The sequence below is a fragment of the Gymnoscopelus braueri genome, assembly GCF_963280865.1.
Source record: "Gymnoscopelus braueri genome assembly, chromosome: 20".
In the NCBI taxonomy this organism is placed as follows: Eukaryota; Metazoa; Chordata; class Actinopteri; order Myctophiformes; family Myctophidae; genus Gymnoscopelus; species Gymnoscopelus braueri.
Window position 1 is genome coordinate 40018962 of NC_137622.1, and position 18059 is coordinate 40037020.

An 18059-nucleotide genomic window follows, 5' to 3' on the forward strand; every position below is an offset into this window, starting at 1 on the left:
TCAGTGAGGACTCTGCTTTCCACTTCGGTTATTTAAAACAACATATTTATAGTTATAGTTATAATGCTGTGCTTTAGGCTTACAAATAGGAAAAATATTTAAGTTGGGGTTAAGGTCAGGGTTAGACATTTTGAGGTTATGTTTAGGACCCGGGGTTACGGTTATGCCTAATTCATCCTTATAGTTGTGTGCTGGATTAAAAGCGCAACATTTCTTTTTATAATTGCCATCGATAAAATCATCGTCTAGTATAGTAATACTCAGGGGTGTAATGGTGATTTTTTTTACTGGCAGGACGGTATTTTAATGACGTCACACACACGCACACGCGCACACGGCACGCGCACACCGCGCGCATTTAATTTTACCTTAAATTAGGAAACATGTTTGTATAGGAAATGTTTTTTTGCTTAGTTTTAGTCTTTTTAAACTAATACAAATTCAAGGAATGGAATGAATTATAGAGCTGAAACTAAAAGTTTGCTTTGAACGAGTATCAAACTTATTTGTGCCAATGACCCCCAAAATGATATGTATTTGGCCGTGGAGCCCCCCACCCCCCCCATCTGAAAACGTTGTGTGCCAGTGATCCCCATAAGGGCGCGGTCCCACCAAAACATGGTTGGCCGCTGTTAAACTCAGGTTGTGCCCGGCCACAGTTTTTTCCAGCCGGCAGCGCATTCTAAGTAAACGATGTGAGTATATTTCTCCACCACTCCTGAACACTCCAGCTATGCTGCACTTTGTCTTTGGCTGACCCTGCATGTGCTTGGACTCCTGGCTGATATATATATATATACATGGATCATTTGTAGAAGTCTATAATTTTAAAGAGTGTTTATCTTATGTTAATGAAGGTCTGTTCTATTGCAAAACACAGTCAACATTTTTTTCCACCAAATCCTGTGGGCTTTGGTGTGCGTGCGTGTGTGTGTGTGTTTTTGTGCGTGCGTGTCTGTGTCTGTTCTGAATCAGCACCCTGCATATTTGGGATTTTATGACTGCAGCAAATCTGGTATTCCATCAGTATTTTCTTCTTTCTTTTTTTGTTCTCCTCCTCTCCTCTCACACGCCTGCACTTTCCAAGAGGGGAGGATATCATACTGTATGTGTGCATGTAATGCTTAGCGCATAATCCCAGAGATTCAGGGTTTCGAATTCAGACGGAGCTTAAACATAATGCGTATCTTTTGATTTCTGAAAACTTTTCTTTTTTCTTTTTTTGAAGTATATAGGAGTTTAAGGATTTTTACTATTTTTTTCTGCTGAGAGGATCATGGCAGGATGTGTTCTGCTTCTCGTTGAGCTGGTTGTCATCACAGCTGGCTCTCTCACCCTGGCTGTAAGTATCAGCAGTGGTGGAAAAAGTACTCAGATATTTTATTTAAGTAAAAGTAGCAATACCACAATATAAAGATACTCTGTTACAAGCAGTGGTGGAAAGTAACTAAGTACATTTACTTAAGTAATGTACTTAAGTACAATTTTGAGGTATTTGTACTTTACTTGAGTATTTCCAATTTCCAATACTTTTACTTCTACTCCACTACATCTCAGAGGCAAATATTGTACTTTTACTCCACTACAATTATTTGAAAACTTTAGTTACTAGTTACTTTTCAGATATAAATTATGATATAATGAAACATACGTTAACCACTTTAAACCTATTTTATACAAAGGCTATTTGAAAATAGCCGATCTACAAGCTCACAACGCGTTGCATCGCGACGCGTTGTGAGCTTGTAGATCTGCTATTTTCAAATATTTAGTACTTTTGGTACTTTAAGTACATTTTGATGCCAATACTGTTGTACTTTTACTCAAGTAAATTTTTTATTCTGGACTTTTACTTGTAACAGAGTATTTTTAAATTGCAGTATTGGTACTTTTACTTAAGTAAAGAATTTGAGTACTTTTTCCATCACTGTCTGTTACAAGTATAATAATAGTAAAAAAAAAGGGCATGTGTTCAAAATGGTACAAAATGGTACTTTGATGCCAAAAAAAAGTTGGCATCAAAATGTACTATAAAGCACCAAACGTAAAAGTAGCCAATCCAGTCTATTCGTTTACTAAGATCATTTAAAGTGGCACTATGCAACTTTTTGTTTTATATGAATAAAATGTAATCCGGTCCGGTGTATAGAGCACCAAAGTCTGACGTCACTGCCGCTAGAGGGCGCTATCCCCCCCTGGGTCGCGGCGTTATTTATTGTGTTGATATCCCTATAGGAGATCATGTCATGTAAGAACTGTGTTCCAAAAATAAACAAATGGTTTCTCCAAAAATTGCCTAAATCTACAAGCTTTCACCGGCAGTGGTGGGAAAAGTACTGACATTTGTTACTTAAGTAAAAGTATCAATACTGCAATGTATAATTACTCTGTTACAAGTTAAAGTCTGAAATTCTAAATTCACTTGGGTAAAAGTACAAAAGTATTGGTTTCAAAATGTACTTAAGTACCAAAAGTAAAAAGCAGGCCTATACTCATCATGAAGAATGTCCCATTTCACAAGTTTGCAAATGTATAAAAGGTAGACTAATCTTTTGAAAATGGCCGATCTACAAGATCTTGTAGATCTTCATTGTGAGCTTGTAGATCTTCATTGTGAGCTTGTAGATCTTCATTGTGAGCTTGTAGATTTTCAAATGGCCGAAATATATATATAGGGCTGAAGCTGTTCATATATGTTTTGCAATAATAATCAAAATCTACAAAGTAACTAGTAACTAAAGTTTTCAAGTATACTTGACTGCGTGTGTGTGCGTGCGTGTGTGTGTGCATGTGCGTGCGTGCGAGTGTCTATGTGCGTGTGTCATGTGTGTGCGTGTGTGCGTGCGTCGTGTGTGTGTGCCTGCGTGATTGTGTCATGTGTCGCGTGTGTGTGTGTGCGTGCTTGCGTGCGTGTGTGTGTGTGCGTGCTTGCGTGCGTGTGTGTGTGCGTGCTTTGCGTGCGTGTGTGTGTGTGTGTCATGTGTCGTGTGTGTGTGTGTGTGTGTGTGTGTGTGTGTGTGTGTGTGTGTGTGTGTGTGTGTGTGTGTGTGTGTGCAGGCGTCAGACAGGTGTGCAGAGGAGGTGTCTCGTCTCAGAGAGCAGGAGAAGCTCCTGAGGAGCAGGGTGCTGAAGCAGGAGCTCCTCCTCCACAGGCTGCAGCTCCTCAACCAGCCCAACCTTCACAAGTCTGCAGCCAATCACCACCAAGCACCGCAGACTGATGGAAACGCACCGCAGCCTGCCGACCACACCCAGCATAGAGGTTAGACCACACCCAGCACAGAGGTTAGACCACACCCAGCACAGAGGTTAGACCACATCCACTTTCATTTTTAAAGGAGTAGTTCACACAAAAAAATTACGTATTATCTATCAATTACACACCTCATGAAGCCTTCCATTTTTTATTTTTGTCACATTCATAAGCCAATAATTTGATGACCGGCATAAAGATGCTAAACATAGCCGATCTACAAGCTCGTGTTCTAGGCGTACACTAGGGAAGAAGATTCAGGTGAGGGTTAGGATTAGGCATTTAGAGGTTTTACGTTGTCGTTGGGGTCAGTGAGGACTCTGCTTTCCACTTCGGTTATAGAACGATTTTTAAAACAACATATTTATAGTTATAGTTATAATGCTGTGCTTTAGGCTTACAAATAGGAAAAATATTTAAGTTGGGGTTAAAGGGGAATTTTGGACTAAAGTTTTCTTACCTTTTCTATGACGTTATGATATCTTAGGATGAATGGTACAGTAGAAAAATTTCATAACTCCACCCCTGAGCCGCCACAGCTTAAAAGGTGCGCGGATAGGCCTTAGGTTAGATCACATATTTTAATAGGTTTTTTATTTTATTTTATTTTTTAGATCTGACGTTCATAGTGACAGAACACTGTCCCCAAAAAAAAAAAAAAAAAAAAAAAAAACAGAAGTCTCGCTAGACGAGATTGAAATCTCGAGATTTCAATCTCGTCTAGCGAGACTTCTGTTTTTTTTTTTTTTTTTTTTTTTTGGTTGCATAGTGTTCTGTCACTATGAACGTCAGATCTCACCAAAAAAACCTAAAAAAAAAACTATTAAAATATGTGATCTAACCTAAGGCCTATCCGCGCACCTTTTAAGCTGTGGCGGCTCAGGGGTGGAGTTATGAAATTTTTCTACTGTACCATTCATCCTAAGATATCATAACGTCATAGAAAAGGTAAGAAAACTTTAGTCCAAAATTCCCCTTTAAGGTCAGGGTTAGACATTTTGAGGTTATGTTTAGGAGCCGGGGTTACGGTTATGCCTAATTCATCCTTATAGTTGTGTGCTGGATTAAAAGCGCAACATTTCTTTTTATAATTGCCATCGATAAAATCATCGTCTAGTATAGTAATACTCAGGGGTGTAATGGTGATTTCTTTTACTGGCAGGACGGTATTTTAATGACGTCACACACACGCACGCGCGCACACGGCACGCGCACACCGCGCGCATTTAATTTTACCTTAAATTAGGAAACATGTTTGTATAGGAAATGTTTTTTAGCTTAGTTTTAGTCTTTTTAAACTAATACAAATTCAAGGAATGGAATGAATTATAGAGCTGAAACTAAAAGTTTGCTTTGAACGAGTATCTTTCTCTTCTTCGACGGTGGCTGAGGCATTGCTGTGTGCAGAGATAGGATACTACTGGCTGGGGGGAGGGGGAGCACCTTCTAGCGTGCACTGTACTGTACCGTGTCGTTACTGCCCTACTCCGTGTGGCCCCCATGACACCACTGGTAAAACTAAGTGTGTGTGTGTGTGTGTGTGTGTGTGTGTGTGTGTGTGTGTGTGTGTGTGTGTGTGTGTGTGTGTGTGTGTGTGTGTGTGTGTGTGTGTGTGTGTGTGTGTGTGTGTGTGTGTGTGTGTGTGTGTGTGAGTGTGTGTGTGTGTGTGTGTGTGTGTGTGTGTCAGATTGCTCCCAGGTGTTCCAGTCTGGCTCCAGGTCCAGTGGGGTGTACACCATCACGCCACAAGGGGGCAGCGCTGCTCCAGTCTCTGTCTACTGTGACATGAGCGATGGAGGTGGCTGGACCCTCCTGCAGAGACGCACCGATGGCACAGAGAGCTTCAACAGGTGTGTGTGTGTGTGTGTGTGTGTGTGTGTGCGCGCGCGTGTGCGTGCGTGCCAAGCCCCCAGAGTTGCTGAGAAACATTGAAGCCGCCACCCCAGTGGCCAAAGCTGGAACTGCAGGCGGGGAGAAATACATGCACGAGCAAAACATACTGAGAGATCTTTATATATATTGGTCCGTGGACGTGGACCACTGGTGGTCCGTGGAGGTATCGCATGCAGGGGTCATCACCATGGCAGCTTGTGATGGACATTTTCATTAATATTTCATTTTTGCCACGGACATGCAAAATAATCATTTTACCAAAAACACAGTGGCCTAGCCCTAAATGTATACTAAATGGAGTCCTAATGTGTCGTAGGGTCTATTCCAATGTGCTGCACATTTTAAAACAATAGTATGTCTGCATTAACTACTGAGCCACTTAACGACCAATATTAAGTGGCTCAGTATGTTTCTACATTATAATGAAGAAAATATATAGGCTATATCTAGATTAAAAAAAACAAAAAATAAAAGTCCCACGGACATGTTTGTCCGTGTACAGACATGTTGATGACCCCTGCCCACACGGGATGTGATGCAGTGAGGTCCAGGGCTGCCAGCATTCGACTGTGAGAATCCAGGAGTACATGTTATTTCCTGTGTTTTGATGCATTTTGTGAGTTTGATACTTTTATCAGGCTTGCTTTACTAGCATTGAATAATGATGGGTACAATTTCCTCCATTAAAAAGCTGAAAGTAGGCATACAGAAATGTATTTGATGACGGAAGCAATGTGAAGCAAGAGACCCATCATTAATAATAATAAACTTTATTTGTATAACACCTTTCATGACATGAAATGCAGCTCAAAGTGCTTTACAGAGCAAGAATACAATTTCAATTACAACTAATTTAGCAAAAAGCAAAAAAAGAAAAGCAAAAGCATAAAACAACATTATAATAATAGCAAAAGGCAGTGAATCAGGTAATACAGTGAGGACATGGATAACAACACAGAGATTTAAAAATCAAAGAAAAAAACAACTAAAAGCCAATAACCATTCATTACTTAAAAGTGAATATCTCTGTATGAATGCATGCACTGACCACACCCCCCCTCGCGGGGGGTCTGGGGGTCCACCCCCAGAAACGTTTTTAACATAGTAGATGTAATTTCCTGTGTTCTGGTGAATTTTGGGAGTTTGATACCAAATGAAGGAGAAATCCAGGATGAATGACGATCCCAGGAGTCCAGAAGGAGATGTAGGTCTAACAGTGGTCCACAGTGGTGGGCCTGGACGGCTGGCGTAGCAGTCCAGGCACCTAGGCTCAATGTAGAGTAGGTGCCTGGTTCGAGTCCCGAGCCCGACGACCTTTGCTGCATGTCACTCCCCGGGCCCTATTTTCGCCGGTGCCTTACCCTTTATCCCTATAGACTTATTTTTTTTATTACTATTTTTAAAAACATTTTCAAATACTGTAGTTCAACTAGCCGATCTACATCGACCAGTTGTGAGCTTGTAGATTGGGTATTTGAACTATTTGAAAATGTTTTTACAAATAGTACAAAATGGCAAAGAAGTTTATGGATAATGGGTAAAAATCCCCCCCCCCCCCACAAAAAAAGTGACGGTGGTGGAAAAATTACTCAAATGTTTTACTTACAGTAAGTAAAAGTATCAATACTGCAATGTAGAAATACTCTGTTACAAGTAAAAGTCCGGAATGCAAAATGTACTTGAGTAAAAGTATTGGTATCAAAATGCACTTAAAGCACCAAAAGTAGAAAGCACTCATAATGCAGAATGTCCCGTTTCACAACTTTTTTAAATGTATAAAAATCTTTTGAAAATAGCAGATCTACAAACTTGAGAGCTTGTAGATGGGCTATTTTCAAATGGCCGAAATGTATATAGGACGGAAGTTGTTAATGTATGTTTTGTAATAATAATCAAACTAATAACTAACGTTTTTAAATAATTGTAGTGGAGTAAAAGTACAATATAATATAGTTTTAGTCTCTGAGATGTAGTGGAGTAGAAGTAAAAGTACTGAAAATTAGATATACTCCAGTAAAGTAAAAACAAATACTTCAAAATTGTACTTAAGTACAATACTTGAGTAAATACAATGTTTGGCTTCTGCAAAATGAACAGCCACTGGGTTCATGAAGTCTTTAAAGTGTGTGTGTGTGTGTGTGTGTGTGTGTGTGTGTGTGTGTGTGTGTGTGTGTGTGTGTGTGTGTGTGTGTGTGTGTGTGTGTGTGTGTGTGTGTGTGTGTGTGTGTGTGTGTGTGTGTGTGTGTGTGTGTGTGTGTGTGTGTGTGTGTGAGAGTGTGAATTTTCTCCTGTTCCCTGGAGTGTGCAGTCCCTTCCTTGAAGGTCCTTGAAGGTCCATTCTTTTTTACTATATATATATTTGTTTTACTATATATATATATATATATATATATATATATATATATATATAAACACTTCACTGTGACATTGGATCCCAGCGATCGTCTTTTAGTTTTTAACTAATCAATATACAAAGCTGCAGAACAACATATGTTTTGAGGTCTTCATCATGCCAGTCCAAACATTTGTGACACAGATACAGACATGTAAATATAAGTATGAGGACTGGTGGAAACATATATCGTCTCTGTTGGGTGGAAACCTCATAATGGCCAAAAACTGTCACTTTTCAGGATTCAAATTCAAAAGTAGCAAAAGCAGCAGATCCAGAAGGAGCGAGTGATCTACAAGCTAAAAACGTGTCGCTTCGCACCACGTTTCGAGCTTGTAGATCTGTTACTTTTGATGCTTTTATGTGACGCACTGACGCTGTAGTATGATCAAGTTACATTACACTCAGCTCAGAGCCATTATTTTCCTAATGACATCTAATTTTAGGTTGCAGATAACATGGTAGTGACCAGTGGTGGAAAAAGTACTCAAATTCTTTACTTAAGTAAAAGTACCAATACTGCAATATAAAAATACTCCATTACAAGTAAAAGTCCAGAATTAAAAATTTACTTGAGTAAAAGTACAAAAGTATTGGCATCAAAATGTACTTAAAGTATCAAAAGTAAAAGTACTAAATATTTGAAAATAGCAGATCTACAAGCTCACAACGCGTCGCGATGCGACGCGTTGTGAGCTTGTAGATCGGCTATTTTCAAATAGCATAGGTATAAAATAGTGCTAGAGTGGTTAATGTGTGTTTTATAACATAATAATTTATATCTGCAAAGTAACTAAAGTTTTCAAATAATTGTAGTGGAGTAAAAGTACAATATTTGCCTCTGAGATGTAGTGGAGTAGAAGTAAAAGTATAGACAATTGAAAATACTCCAGTAAAGTCAAAGTACCTCAAAATTGTACTTAAGTACAGTACTTGGGTACATGTACTTAGTTACTTTCCACCACTGGTAGTGACAATTCGTCATTTAATCCATAAGGCTCAACAGAATTCAAGGTTTCCTCTTTAGACGTTTGTTAATAATGTCTCCCCTTCTTGAAGAGAGAGTTTAACTTTTTCCAATTCCCTAGAATTTCAGGAAATCAAGTTATACCTGCTAAACTCTTTGTTTCTTTTAGCTTCTGTTTTCATTAAGGTGAACAAGTATGCTACGTTGATGAGAAAGTGTTGGAACATAATGACATGCCCCTAAATCAGGATAGATTATTATATGCCTGTCTGTCTGTCTGTCCAGGTCGTGGGCTGACTATAAGTCTGGTTTTGGAGACAGCCGTTCAGAGTTCTGGCTGGGAAACGACAACCTGCATCACCTCACCGCACAAGGTCAAATTTCATGTCGCTATTATTGTGCCCAAAATAATTGTAATTAACAATATTTTCGCGATAGCAAAAAATATGCTTAAAAACTCTTAAAATGCCACTTTTGTTAACCACTTACACCCTAGAATTCATATTCTGGGGGGGGGGGGGGATGAAGCAAAAAATAGCAGATCTACAAGCTCACAACATGGTGAGTTTGTAGATCGGCTATTTTGGGGCGATCAGATCCTTGTGCATTACCAAGTCAGGTTCAGTGTATGACGGACAATTTCATGTAAAATATATTTTTTTAATCTCCGATATGACTAAATATCTAAATGTCTTTCTCCCTCTACAGGAGACTATACTCTAAATGTCTAAATGTGTAAATCTCTCCCTCAGGGGACTATGCTCTCAGGATCAACCTGGAAGACTTTGAAGGAAACCAGCGTTATGCCGAATACAAGAACTTCACCGTGGCCAATGAGGAGGTGGGATGGATGGATCAGGCCTTGCCTACCCTTTTCTCATGCTAATACAGCTGAATTCATGAAACATGATAAACAGTGAAACAATAACTTTCTGCCTGTGACTATTGCATACTGCATACATACAATATTTTGTGTATTGTACAGTATATAGTGGCTGTAGGATCTAACCTGTGTGTATAAATCACACTTGAGGGTTTGTTTTACCATGAATATTGGCCACGACGGTAATGGGGTCATGAACGTGGCGGAGCTGAGTTCCGTAAGTGTCACTGAAGTGTAGATGTCCTTTTTCACCATCAGTTGATGTTTCAAAACCATAATCTAATAGGACAAACAAAATGCCTCAAATCATGAACACAGTGTGCAATTTCTGTCTAGATGGAAAGTGGGGTCGACACGCATAGGGTGGATTTTTTTCCCGCCACCTGGCTTTTCTTAATCCTTGAAGTGTGTATTTTAAGATTTTGACAGGTAACAGGCTGAAATAATACGGGTTATTATTTTAACCCCTTTATTATACATATCCTGAACCCAAACCTGAAAATGGAAAACAATTGATAACTTTTGAAGGAAACAACCTACAAAGGCAAAAACAAATTCCCTTACAATTTGGACCCAATAAATTCATTAACGTGGTTATTATTAAGATTCAAGCACATCTTGACTCTATGACAGTACAAAAACAGCTTTTACTATATACTTTCTTTCCTTGAAGTGTGTATTTTAAGATTCTCCACTGAAATAATGTCCCATGGGGTTCATTTTTAACCCTATGTTACACAGATCGTACCCAAACTCAAAAATGGAAAAAATAACCAATATCTTTGGAAGTATACAACATACAAATGAACACATATGCCATACAATTTGGACTCAAGGAAATCATACAAATTTCAGGGCAAAAATAGAAAAAAAAACAGAGCCAATGATGCTCATATTACATCTATATTTATCTTTTTACTAAATATTTGTTGTTTTTTTCTTGCCTACATTTTTCTCATAATCCTTGGAGGCTGAAATACTGCATTCCCAGTAGGCTATGAAGGCTTACTTTGTGGCTCCTAGAATTTCCAAAAGAGAACTTTCAACTATCAGGCTCCTCTCCTGTGGAACCATCTTCAAGGTTTGGTCCAGGAGACAGACACCCAGTTTCTAAAGTTTGTTTAAACAGCAGTGTTTTTAAGTGGTTCTTAAAAAAAATCCACTGAGGCTGCAGCTCTCGAGACCTGCGGAATGGCATTCCATACTTTTTTGTTTTTGACCTTTTTTCATCCTGCGGGTGAGCAGATATGGGTTAAGTGTCTTGCTCAGGGACATTTCGACACTTAAGCCCTATTTAAAAAAAAATGAAAATAGAAGATCGAGGCTTTGACTTTTACAGGGGCCAGTTTCGAATTGCAGCCACCTATAGGCACTCTTTTAGGGCGGTTTTGAAGGAAAGTAGGGGTTTATACTCCTTCACGGCTTTTGGTAGGGCATTCCACATGTTTGTGGCATAGCAGGAGATCGAATTCAACCCCTTGTTTGTGCCAAATCTGGGTTGGACGCGATCAGTGGAGCTTCCACTAGTTGTGACTGTGGACTTAATTGACGTTTTTGAAGTACTTTGACAGGTACATGGGTGTCTTTTCGTTGTAGACCAGGCCCATTGCAAGTTGTTGTATTCTGTCCTCAAACCTGAGCCATCCGACGCTAGCAAAGTGAGCAGGGGTTAGATGAGTTGTAGGTGTGAGGCCAAGAAGTAGCCTTACCAGTTTGTTTTGGGATGTCTGGAGGCTTGTTTTTAAGGCCTTTGTGGTGTTGTACCATGAGGAGCATGCATAGTCAAAGTAACCTTGGATGAAGGCTCCTGTTAGAGTCCTCAAAGTATTCTTACTGACCAGAGAGGAAATCCTATACAAAAAAACGTGTTCTTTGGTTTACTTTTTTGATTACTTGTTGACATTTTCACTCTACAAGCTCGCAGCACCGCACAAAGTGACTCGCTGTGAGCTTGTATATCTGCTATTTTTAAATAGCCAACGTATACAATATGGATGAACGGGTGAAAATGTATTACACCTTTTACTGGGGACCCCCTGGAACCCCCTAAAGGACCACTGGTGGTCCCCAGTCCACTGGTTGAGAACCACAGATCTAGACTATTCCCACTAGGCCGGAGAAAAAATACCACTTGAAATGTTTCAAATCAGGCTCATGGTGGTGCTATAACTGCACCGATCTGTGTAAAACTTTGTATGCGCACTCCCTAGAGGTCAAGGAAAAACCTTTGCCCTGCATTTTTCACATCTGCCTATTATAGCGCCACCAGGAGGCCGACCTATGTAAAAAAATAAAATAATTATTATTATTAAGCCTTCAGATTTTATACAAATTTGAAAACCGTGAAACTTTGCACGCACACTACATTGAGGAACAAATGCCACCCTATTACATTGCCCTATTATAGCGCCACCAGGAGGACGATCTTTGCAAAACTTTTAATTTTTATTTTTTTTACTCCCACAAATTTTGTCCAAACATCATGCAAATCGGTTAATATTATCTCTACAGTCAAGTGATCAAGACCGTTCCGTCCGATTTTTCATATTCAATCCTTATTGGTGAATTCAGAACATTGCTGGCCCACAATGACCTGGCGGAGACCTGTGCTCCGAGGAGCACTTTTTCTAGTTGCATTTTGCGTTCTCTTATATTAATAGGCAGCAGGGATGCATAAAATGTGTACTTAGGCTGTCGTGAAAGTTTATAATATTTAGAGAAATTTAAAGTTTCAAATACAAAAGTAGTAGTAGTAGTTGTGAATTAGCAAACTGGACATTTAGACTGAATGTTTCCTTTATCCTCATCTTGCGCTAATGTTTCTCATAAGCGCGCATCCGTTGTCCGTCAACAACACAGCCGTCTGTGCCTTGACTTCTGTGCTCTGACTCTCTCCCCAGCCCCCCCCCCCCCCCCCCCCCTCAGACCTTGGGTTTGTTTCCAGTGGGAAGCGAACGCACAGAAAGCGCGGCCCACTTCCTGATCTAAGGCACGCCCACTTGTGGGCCAATGTTGACACGTTCTGAACGGGGCTCCCGACAGATTCAGTAGTGCAGCTCTGAATCTGTTCTTGAGAGATTACCCCCAAAATGTATTTGGCCACGGACCCCCATCTGAAAATGTTTTGTGCCAGGTACCCCCAAGAAGAGAACATTTGTGTTAAACCTTTTTTAAATTTTTTTTCTTTCAAACAGATTTTATCTAAAATATAAAAGAAATTGCAGCTATACAAACTTGCAGCGCAGCATGGCAAGTTTGTACATCTGCTAATCAGAAAGTGTTTTCTGAAAAACGTATGTTGCTATAGTATAGCTAAAATGGTTGCTTGCCTGGTTTTAATGGGTTCAAATGGAATTTTAATAATCTAACCCTCCCCTCCTCTCTCTCTAGGAGCAGTACAGGCTTGCGTTTGGCGTGTACTCGGGCACAGCGGGCGACGCCCTGTCTGCCAGCTACCAGCCTGGTGTGTCGGTGTGGGCCAGCCACCAGGGCATGAGGTTCAGCACCTACGACCGCGACAACGACCACTACAGAGGGAACTGCGCCCAGGAGGACAAGGGAGGATGGTGGTTCAACAGGTTAGCCATTCCTTGTTCTGTCTCCCCGTTGTGTTCTCTGGTGCTCCTTCATTTCTTAGTTTCAGTGAGGTTTTGGCAAGCTATTTGAGTGCACGGGAGTTGGGAAAGTCCCGGAAAAGAGGCGCTGTGATTGGCCAGTAGTCACTTTGAGTGGCAGTTGGGGCAAACGCTCAACCCCAAAACATGATTCAGGATTCTGTGCCTGTCGGTACGTAACTCGGACGGCGCTGAGTCGGCTCAGGCGAACTTCGCAACGTTCGGCACAGCGACTCGCTCTCTTTAGCTCGCTCGGCGGTGCCTCTCGTGGCTGAAGTTCGCTTGAGACGGCGCGCCTCCGTCGCGGGCAAAAACTATACTTTAATGGTGGAAAAAGAAATCTGATGTTGTTGGAAAAATAGTGGCAACAGTGAGATTTGATCCCAGGAGGTTGGGGTTGGCAGTCTTGTAATTAGCGAGGCACGCCACCAAGGCAGATGCTAAATCCGGGTGTTTTGGGCTGTATTAGAATGTGACCACGCCCCCACCGAAGGGGCTTCCCAAGTCCAGTGGGTCGAAAGCCCCACCCAGTGGCGAGGAAGCTCTGTATAGTTCCATATATAGCGAGGATTTGACTCCATGCACCTTTATTTTGTAGTGAGGTCCTATAGTGTTCCCTGTTTTCCGTAGTTAACTGTTACCTGTCTTGTCTCACCAGTCCCGTGATTTTGGCAATCTTGTGCACCTGTGTGCATTTAATTTTAGCCTATCCCTGTATTGAAGGTCAGTTGAGTTGAGTTGAGTTAGTCCTCGTGTCTATTTAAACCCCCCTGTGTTGTTTGCCCTTGGCCAGTTAGTGTAAGTTAGTGACAGTACAATTGTAAGTATTGCTCTAATGTAAAAGAAAAATCTTAAAATGACACAGATGCGTTCCCGGATGGAATGGGTTAAGTTAACCCTTCATGATTTGACCGTGTCTCCTCCTACAGGTGTCATTCAGCCCATCTGAACGGTGTTTACCACCCTGGGGGTCCCTACAGCGCGGCCACAGACGACGGGATGGTGTGGTTCCCGTGGAGAGGGTGGTGGTACTCCCTCAAGACCACCGTGATGAAGGTGCGACCCTCAGACTTCCAGATGGACCCCGACCACGACCCCAACGCTGTCGGGAAAAACGTCACGCCCCCGAGACCATGACGCTTCATTTAACACTGCAGTGGTTCTCAACCTGTGGGCTGGGGCCCACTGGTGGGCCGCGAGGGTACTGCAAGTGGTGATGATGCTAATATAACATTATTATAAAAACAATTTTATATATATATATATATATATATATATATATATATATAAATATATATATATATATATATATATATATATATATATATATATATATATATATATATATATATATATATATATATATATATATATATATATATATATATATATAATTTGTTTTTAACACAGCACACATAAGTTACAGCTAAAGAGCAGAAGTCTGACGTAATATACGTATCCTACCTGGGTCACGCTTTTTCCCCCCATTCTGAATTCCCATAGACTTGTTTAGTATCGCGTCAAATAAGTACTGTGTTCCAAAAATAAACAAATGAGCACGGCGGTTTGACTCGTATGGATATGAAGCATCAACTGACGGTGAGAAAACGCTAACGTCACCGCCACCGTATTAGTAAAAAAATCCGCGAGAAACAGACTGTATCAAATGTGAGTGACTGACTGATTATATCTTAAACGATACAGAGTCACCTCCCTGACAATATCGCCGGGACAGTCTGTTTATTGTTGGACCACAATGCTTATATGAGACAATTTTAAGGTGACCCACTGTTATTTTCCATAGAGAAATGACTTCCGTGACCCAGGGGATGAACGAGTGACGTCACGACTTCGGTACTTAATTGAACATAATAAGGTAATAGCAGACCTACTGTTACATCGACTTGCCTGTAGTGTGGTGGCTTATTTTTTCTTAATTTCACTTGGACCGAATTCTCTTTGTTTGGCACAATTGAATAAACGTTATACAATTTAAAGAAAGTCTTTCTCATAGTTGTTATTTATTAATCTAAAGTGCTTGCTTAACATCTAGGAGCAATATCCAAAAGGGCAATAATAGTCTTCAAAACCAAAAAACAGCAAATTGAGGCACAAAATAATGTGTTATTGTCAGATACTCCCTAAAAAAGTACTGTTGACTGTTGTGTGACAGTTGAATGACTCATTGTGACTAAATGTTGGTCGTTTTCTTTCCAACTGAGTTTATTTATAGGTGAGTTAGCTACCTACAGTTGTGTGTGTGTGTGTGTGTGTGTGTGTGTGCGTGCGTGCACGTGTGCGTGTGTTTGAGATTTTAAACTGAAATTAACAGACAATTAAGGTGGTTGAAGGTGCTGTGTGCATGGGTCTAGGTCCTATATACTCTTATACCCATTATAAATAAATATACAATGCTTTGTTGGGGTGTCACAGCATCAAATATCCTTTGTATAACTGTTCACCTAGTATATGATTGTTTAAATTAAAGTGATATTGGAGCAAGTGTTACAACCTGAATAGCACATCAAGGCTTATGGTGTTCCTCCCAACCTATTCCAGACCATAGGAGTCATGCACACAGGTCCAAGAGCACGTCCTACCAATCTCCACGCAAGCCCTGGCCTTCGCTGCAGCCGAATACTGTTTCCCCCGGCCTGGTGTAGAGGCCCACATGACAAAGAGGTTGACACTGCCATTAAAGGACGACTTCGCCCATTTTCAACCTATCTTCATATAATTGGTCCTTAGGCGGGTGCAGTTATGAAAAAAAAGCACCTTACCCAAAACAAATTGCAACAAAACGTTTTTCAACAGTTTTTTGTAGTATTAGGTGTCCTTAATAACATACTAAAAGTTTACCAAAGTTTGATCACTGGAAAGGTGTTATTTTCAAGATGGCGTCCAAAATGCCCAAAAAATCTTTAAAATAACCTAACTCCTTCATTATTTATCCTAGACAAGTACTTTTTGTGTCTAACCCTATGTTTTGGGGGCATAGAAATCCACAGGACTTGTCCAAATTGCAGAGATACATTTAGATAATTGTGAAATCCAATATTTTGTTTTTGACTCTATTAAAACCCTCTGAAATGTTCACCCGTTTCAACTAATTATATTTGTTTTACTGGAACAAGGCTTCAAGATATCCTCAAAACACAACAAAACAATAGTCACAATTTTCAGTCATTCAGAAGGTGGCAGAGAAAGAGAATATTGTCAGTTGATATAGTATTGCTTGCAATATTGAAACATTTTGGATAGCTCTGTGGATCAAATGTGAATCAAACTGTCATCTTGTAGAATTGAAAAACTTTTTTAACACATTAGGAAGGCAATCAGTGTGAGTGTGTAAAGAGGGGTGGCTACGGAGGTTAGTGCAGAGGTGCCAGAACCCATTTCTCTACTGGGTGCCTAGGCAGAGGGGAGTATGAGGGTGGGGTTGTGTGAGGAGGTAAAATGGGGTCTGGTGTAGAGTTTAGTGGGCCTAGGGTTCCCCTCAGGTGGGTACTAGGGAGTGGGGGTCACTGGATTGCTCCCTGGGCACTTGGAGCACAGAAGAGCAAAGTTATAGGAGCCAAGGAGACCCTGAGCTTCTCCTCTCCCCCATGTCCGAGGTGCAAACCCTTCAACAGTTGGCTCAGACATGTCCCATTAAAGCTATAGTGGGCACTTGGGAGCTCAGGACGAGTGCTCATAGGCAGCTAAAGAGAATGGGGCTTGTCAGCCCCTGATGCACGATGTGCATCGCGATAGCCAAATTCCAAACAAGTGTCCATCCTCAAGTCCTCCACTCCCGCCTAAGCCCTGCCTCCGAGCAAGGAGGCGAGGAGGCAAGGAGCGTCATTTTGAAGTAACAGCAATTATGACGTGTCACACAGTTGGATTGCTGGACTATTCCAGAGCTCTGAGGGTTGTCATGTGGAGGAGGAGAAATTATACGCCACGCATTTCAACGAAGACAGTTCCCCAAACGATACATGAAAGATACACTTGTATCTTGCCAGATTTCACTCCAAATGGCACTCTGTCCTCACGCTGGAGGACAGAGTGAGGAGGAGGCAGAAATTAAGCTTATGCGTTAGGCTGAGAGGAGTATCCCTATGTCGCCTGGCTCACTGGATAGTCCCACTGGACCCAAGTGGACCTCCATGCTAGCTCCTATGCCCGAGATGGGCACTTGTGAGTGGGCATAGTTAGTGAGGAGGGACCCCCCCCCCATAGTTGTGGTTGTAAGACCTCCACGTGACATGTCCACACATGACTGTGTGTCAGGCAGTCAGGGGTGTCCCTATGTCTGACTGGCTCACAGGAGAGTCTGTGTCTGGTTGGTGGCTGACCATTAATATTCCCAGGGGCCCCCAGTGACTTATCATTATGGCTCAGAGCGTCCTCTCCCCTCAAATCAATTTTTAAAGATAAAATTATCCAGAAAAAAAACATTTTAAAAAAAGATCAAAGTTCAAGGTTATTGCCAGCAGTACCAATCACAAAATAAAAGACATGTGAAATTAATTTTGCACTAAAACCCCACACAACTACTACAATCTCAGGAATAAGATGTCTGTGACAAGCAAATCTGAACCCTATCCGACCACACTCCTCTACCACCCCTACCCAAGACAGTAGACACTAAATGATGTGATAGCTCTGTGCTGACTTACAATGTTTACAAATGTCACAGTACCACCCAGTAATAATGAATTTATTCCTTTTTGGTATGAAAAAAAATCTCCTGAAAGCTTCAACAGAATGTGAATTACCAATTCACCAATCCTGGGCATTATGTAGAAAAGGGAGAAATGTCAAATTACATTGTTATATATATATATATATATATATATATATATATATATATATATATATATATATATATATATATATATATATATGGTTATAAGCACAGCATATATATATATATATATATATGCTGTGCTTATAACCATGATTATAACCAATTCCTTTATAATTGAACTTGTAATCACTTGACTAAAATTTATATATGCTAATTAGATTTCAAGATTACCAAAACATGGGGTTAGGCACCAACATTACTTGTC

The 18059-nt window shown here is 40.6% G+C and overlaps 1 protein-coding gene across 1 annotated transcript; it reads left to right on the forward strand.

Moving 5' to 3' along the window:
* Positions 1 to 1234: 1234 nt before the first annotated feature.
* LOC308075907 (fibrinogen-like protein 1) lies at positions 1235 to 14220 on the forward strand. The gene is made up of 7 exons (XM_080415894.1): positions 1235 to 1342; positions 3058 to 3262; positions 4941 to 5103; positions 8791 to 8879; positions 9258 to 9346; positions 12779 to 12966; positions 13932 to 14220. The coding sequence occupies exons 1-7, from the start codon at positions 1277 to 1279 to the stop codon at positions 14137 to 14139; spliced, it is 1008 nt and encodes a 335-aa protein (XP_080272020.1). The 5' UTR covers positions 1235 to 1276; the 3' UTR covers positions 14140 to 14220.
* The last annotated feature ends 3839 nt before the right edge of the window (positions 14221 to 18059 follow it).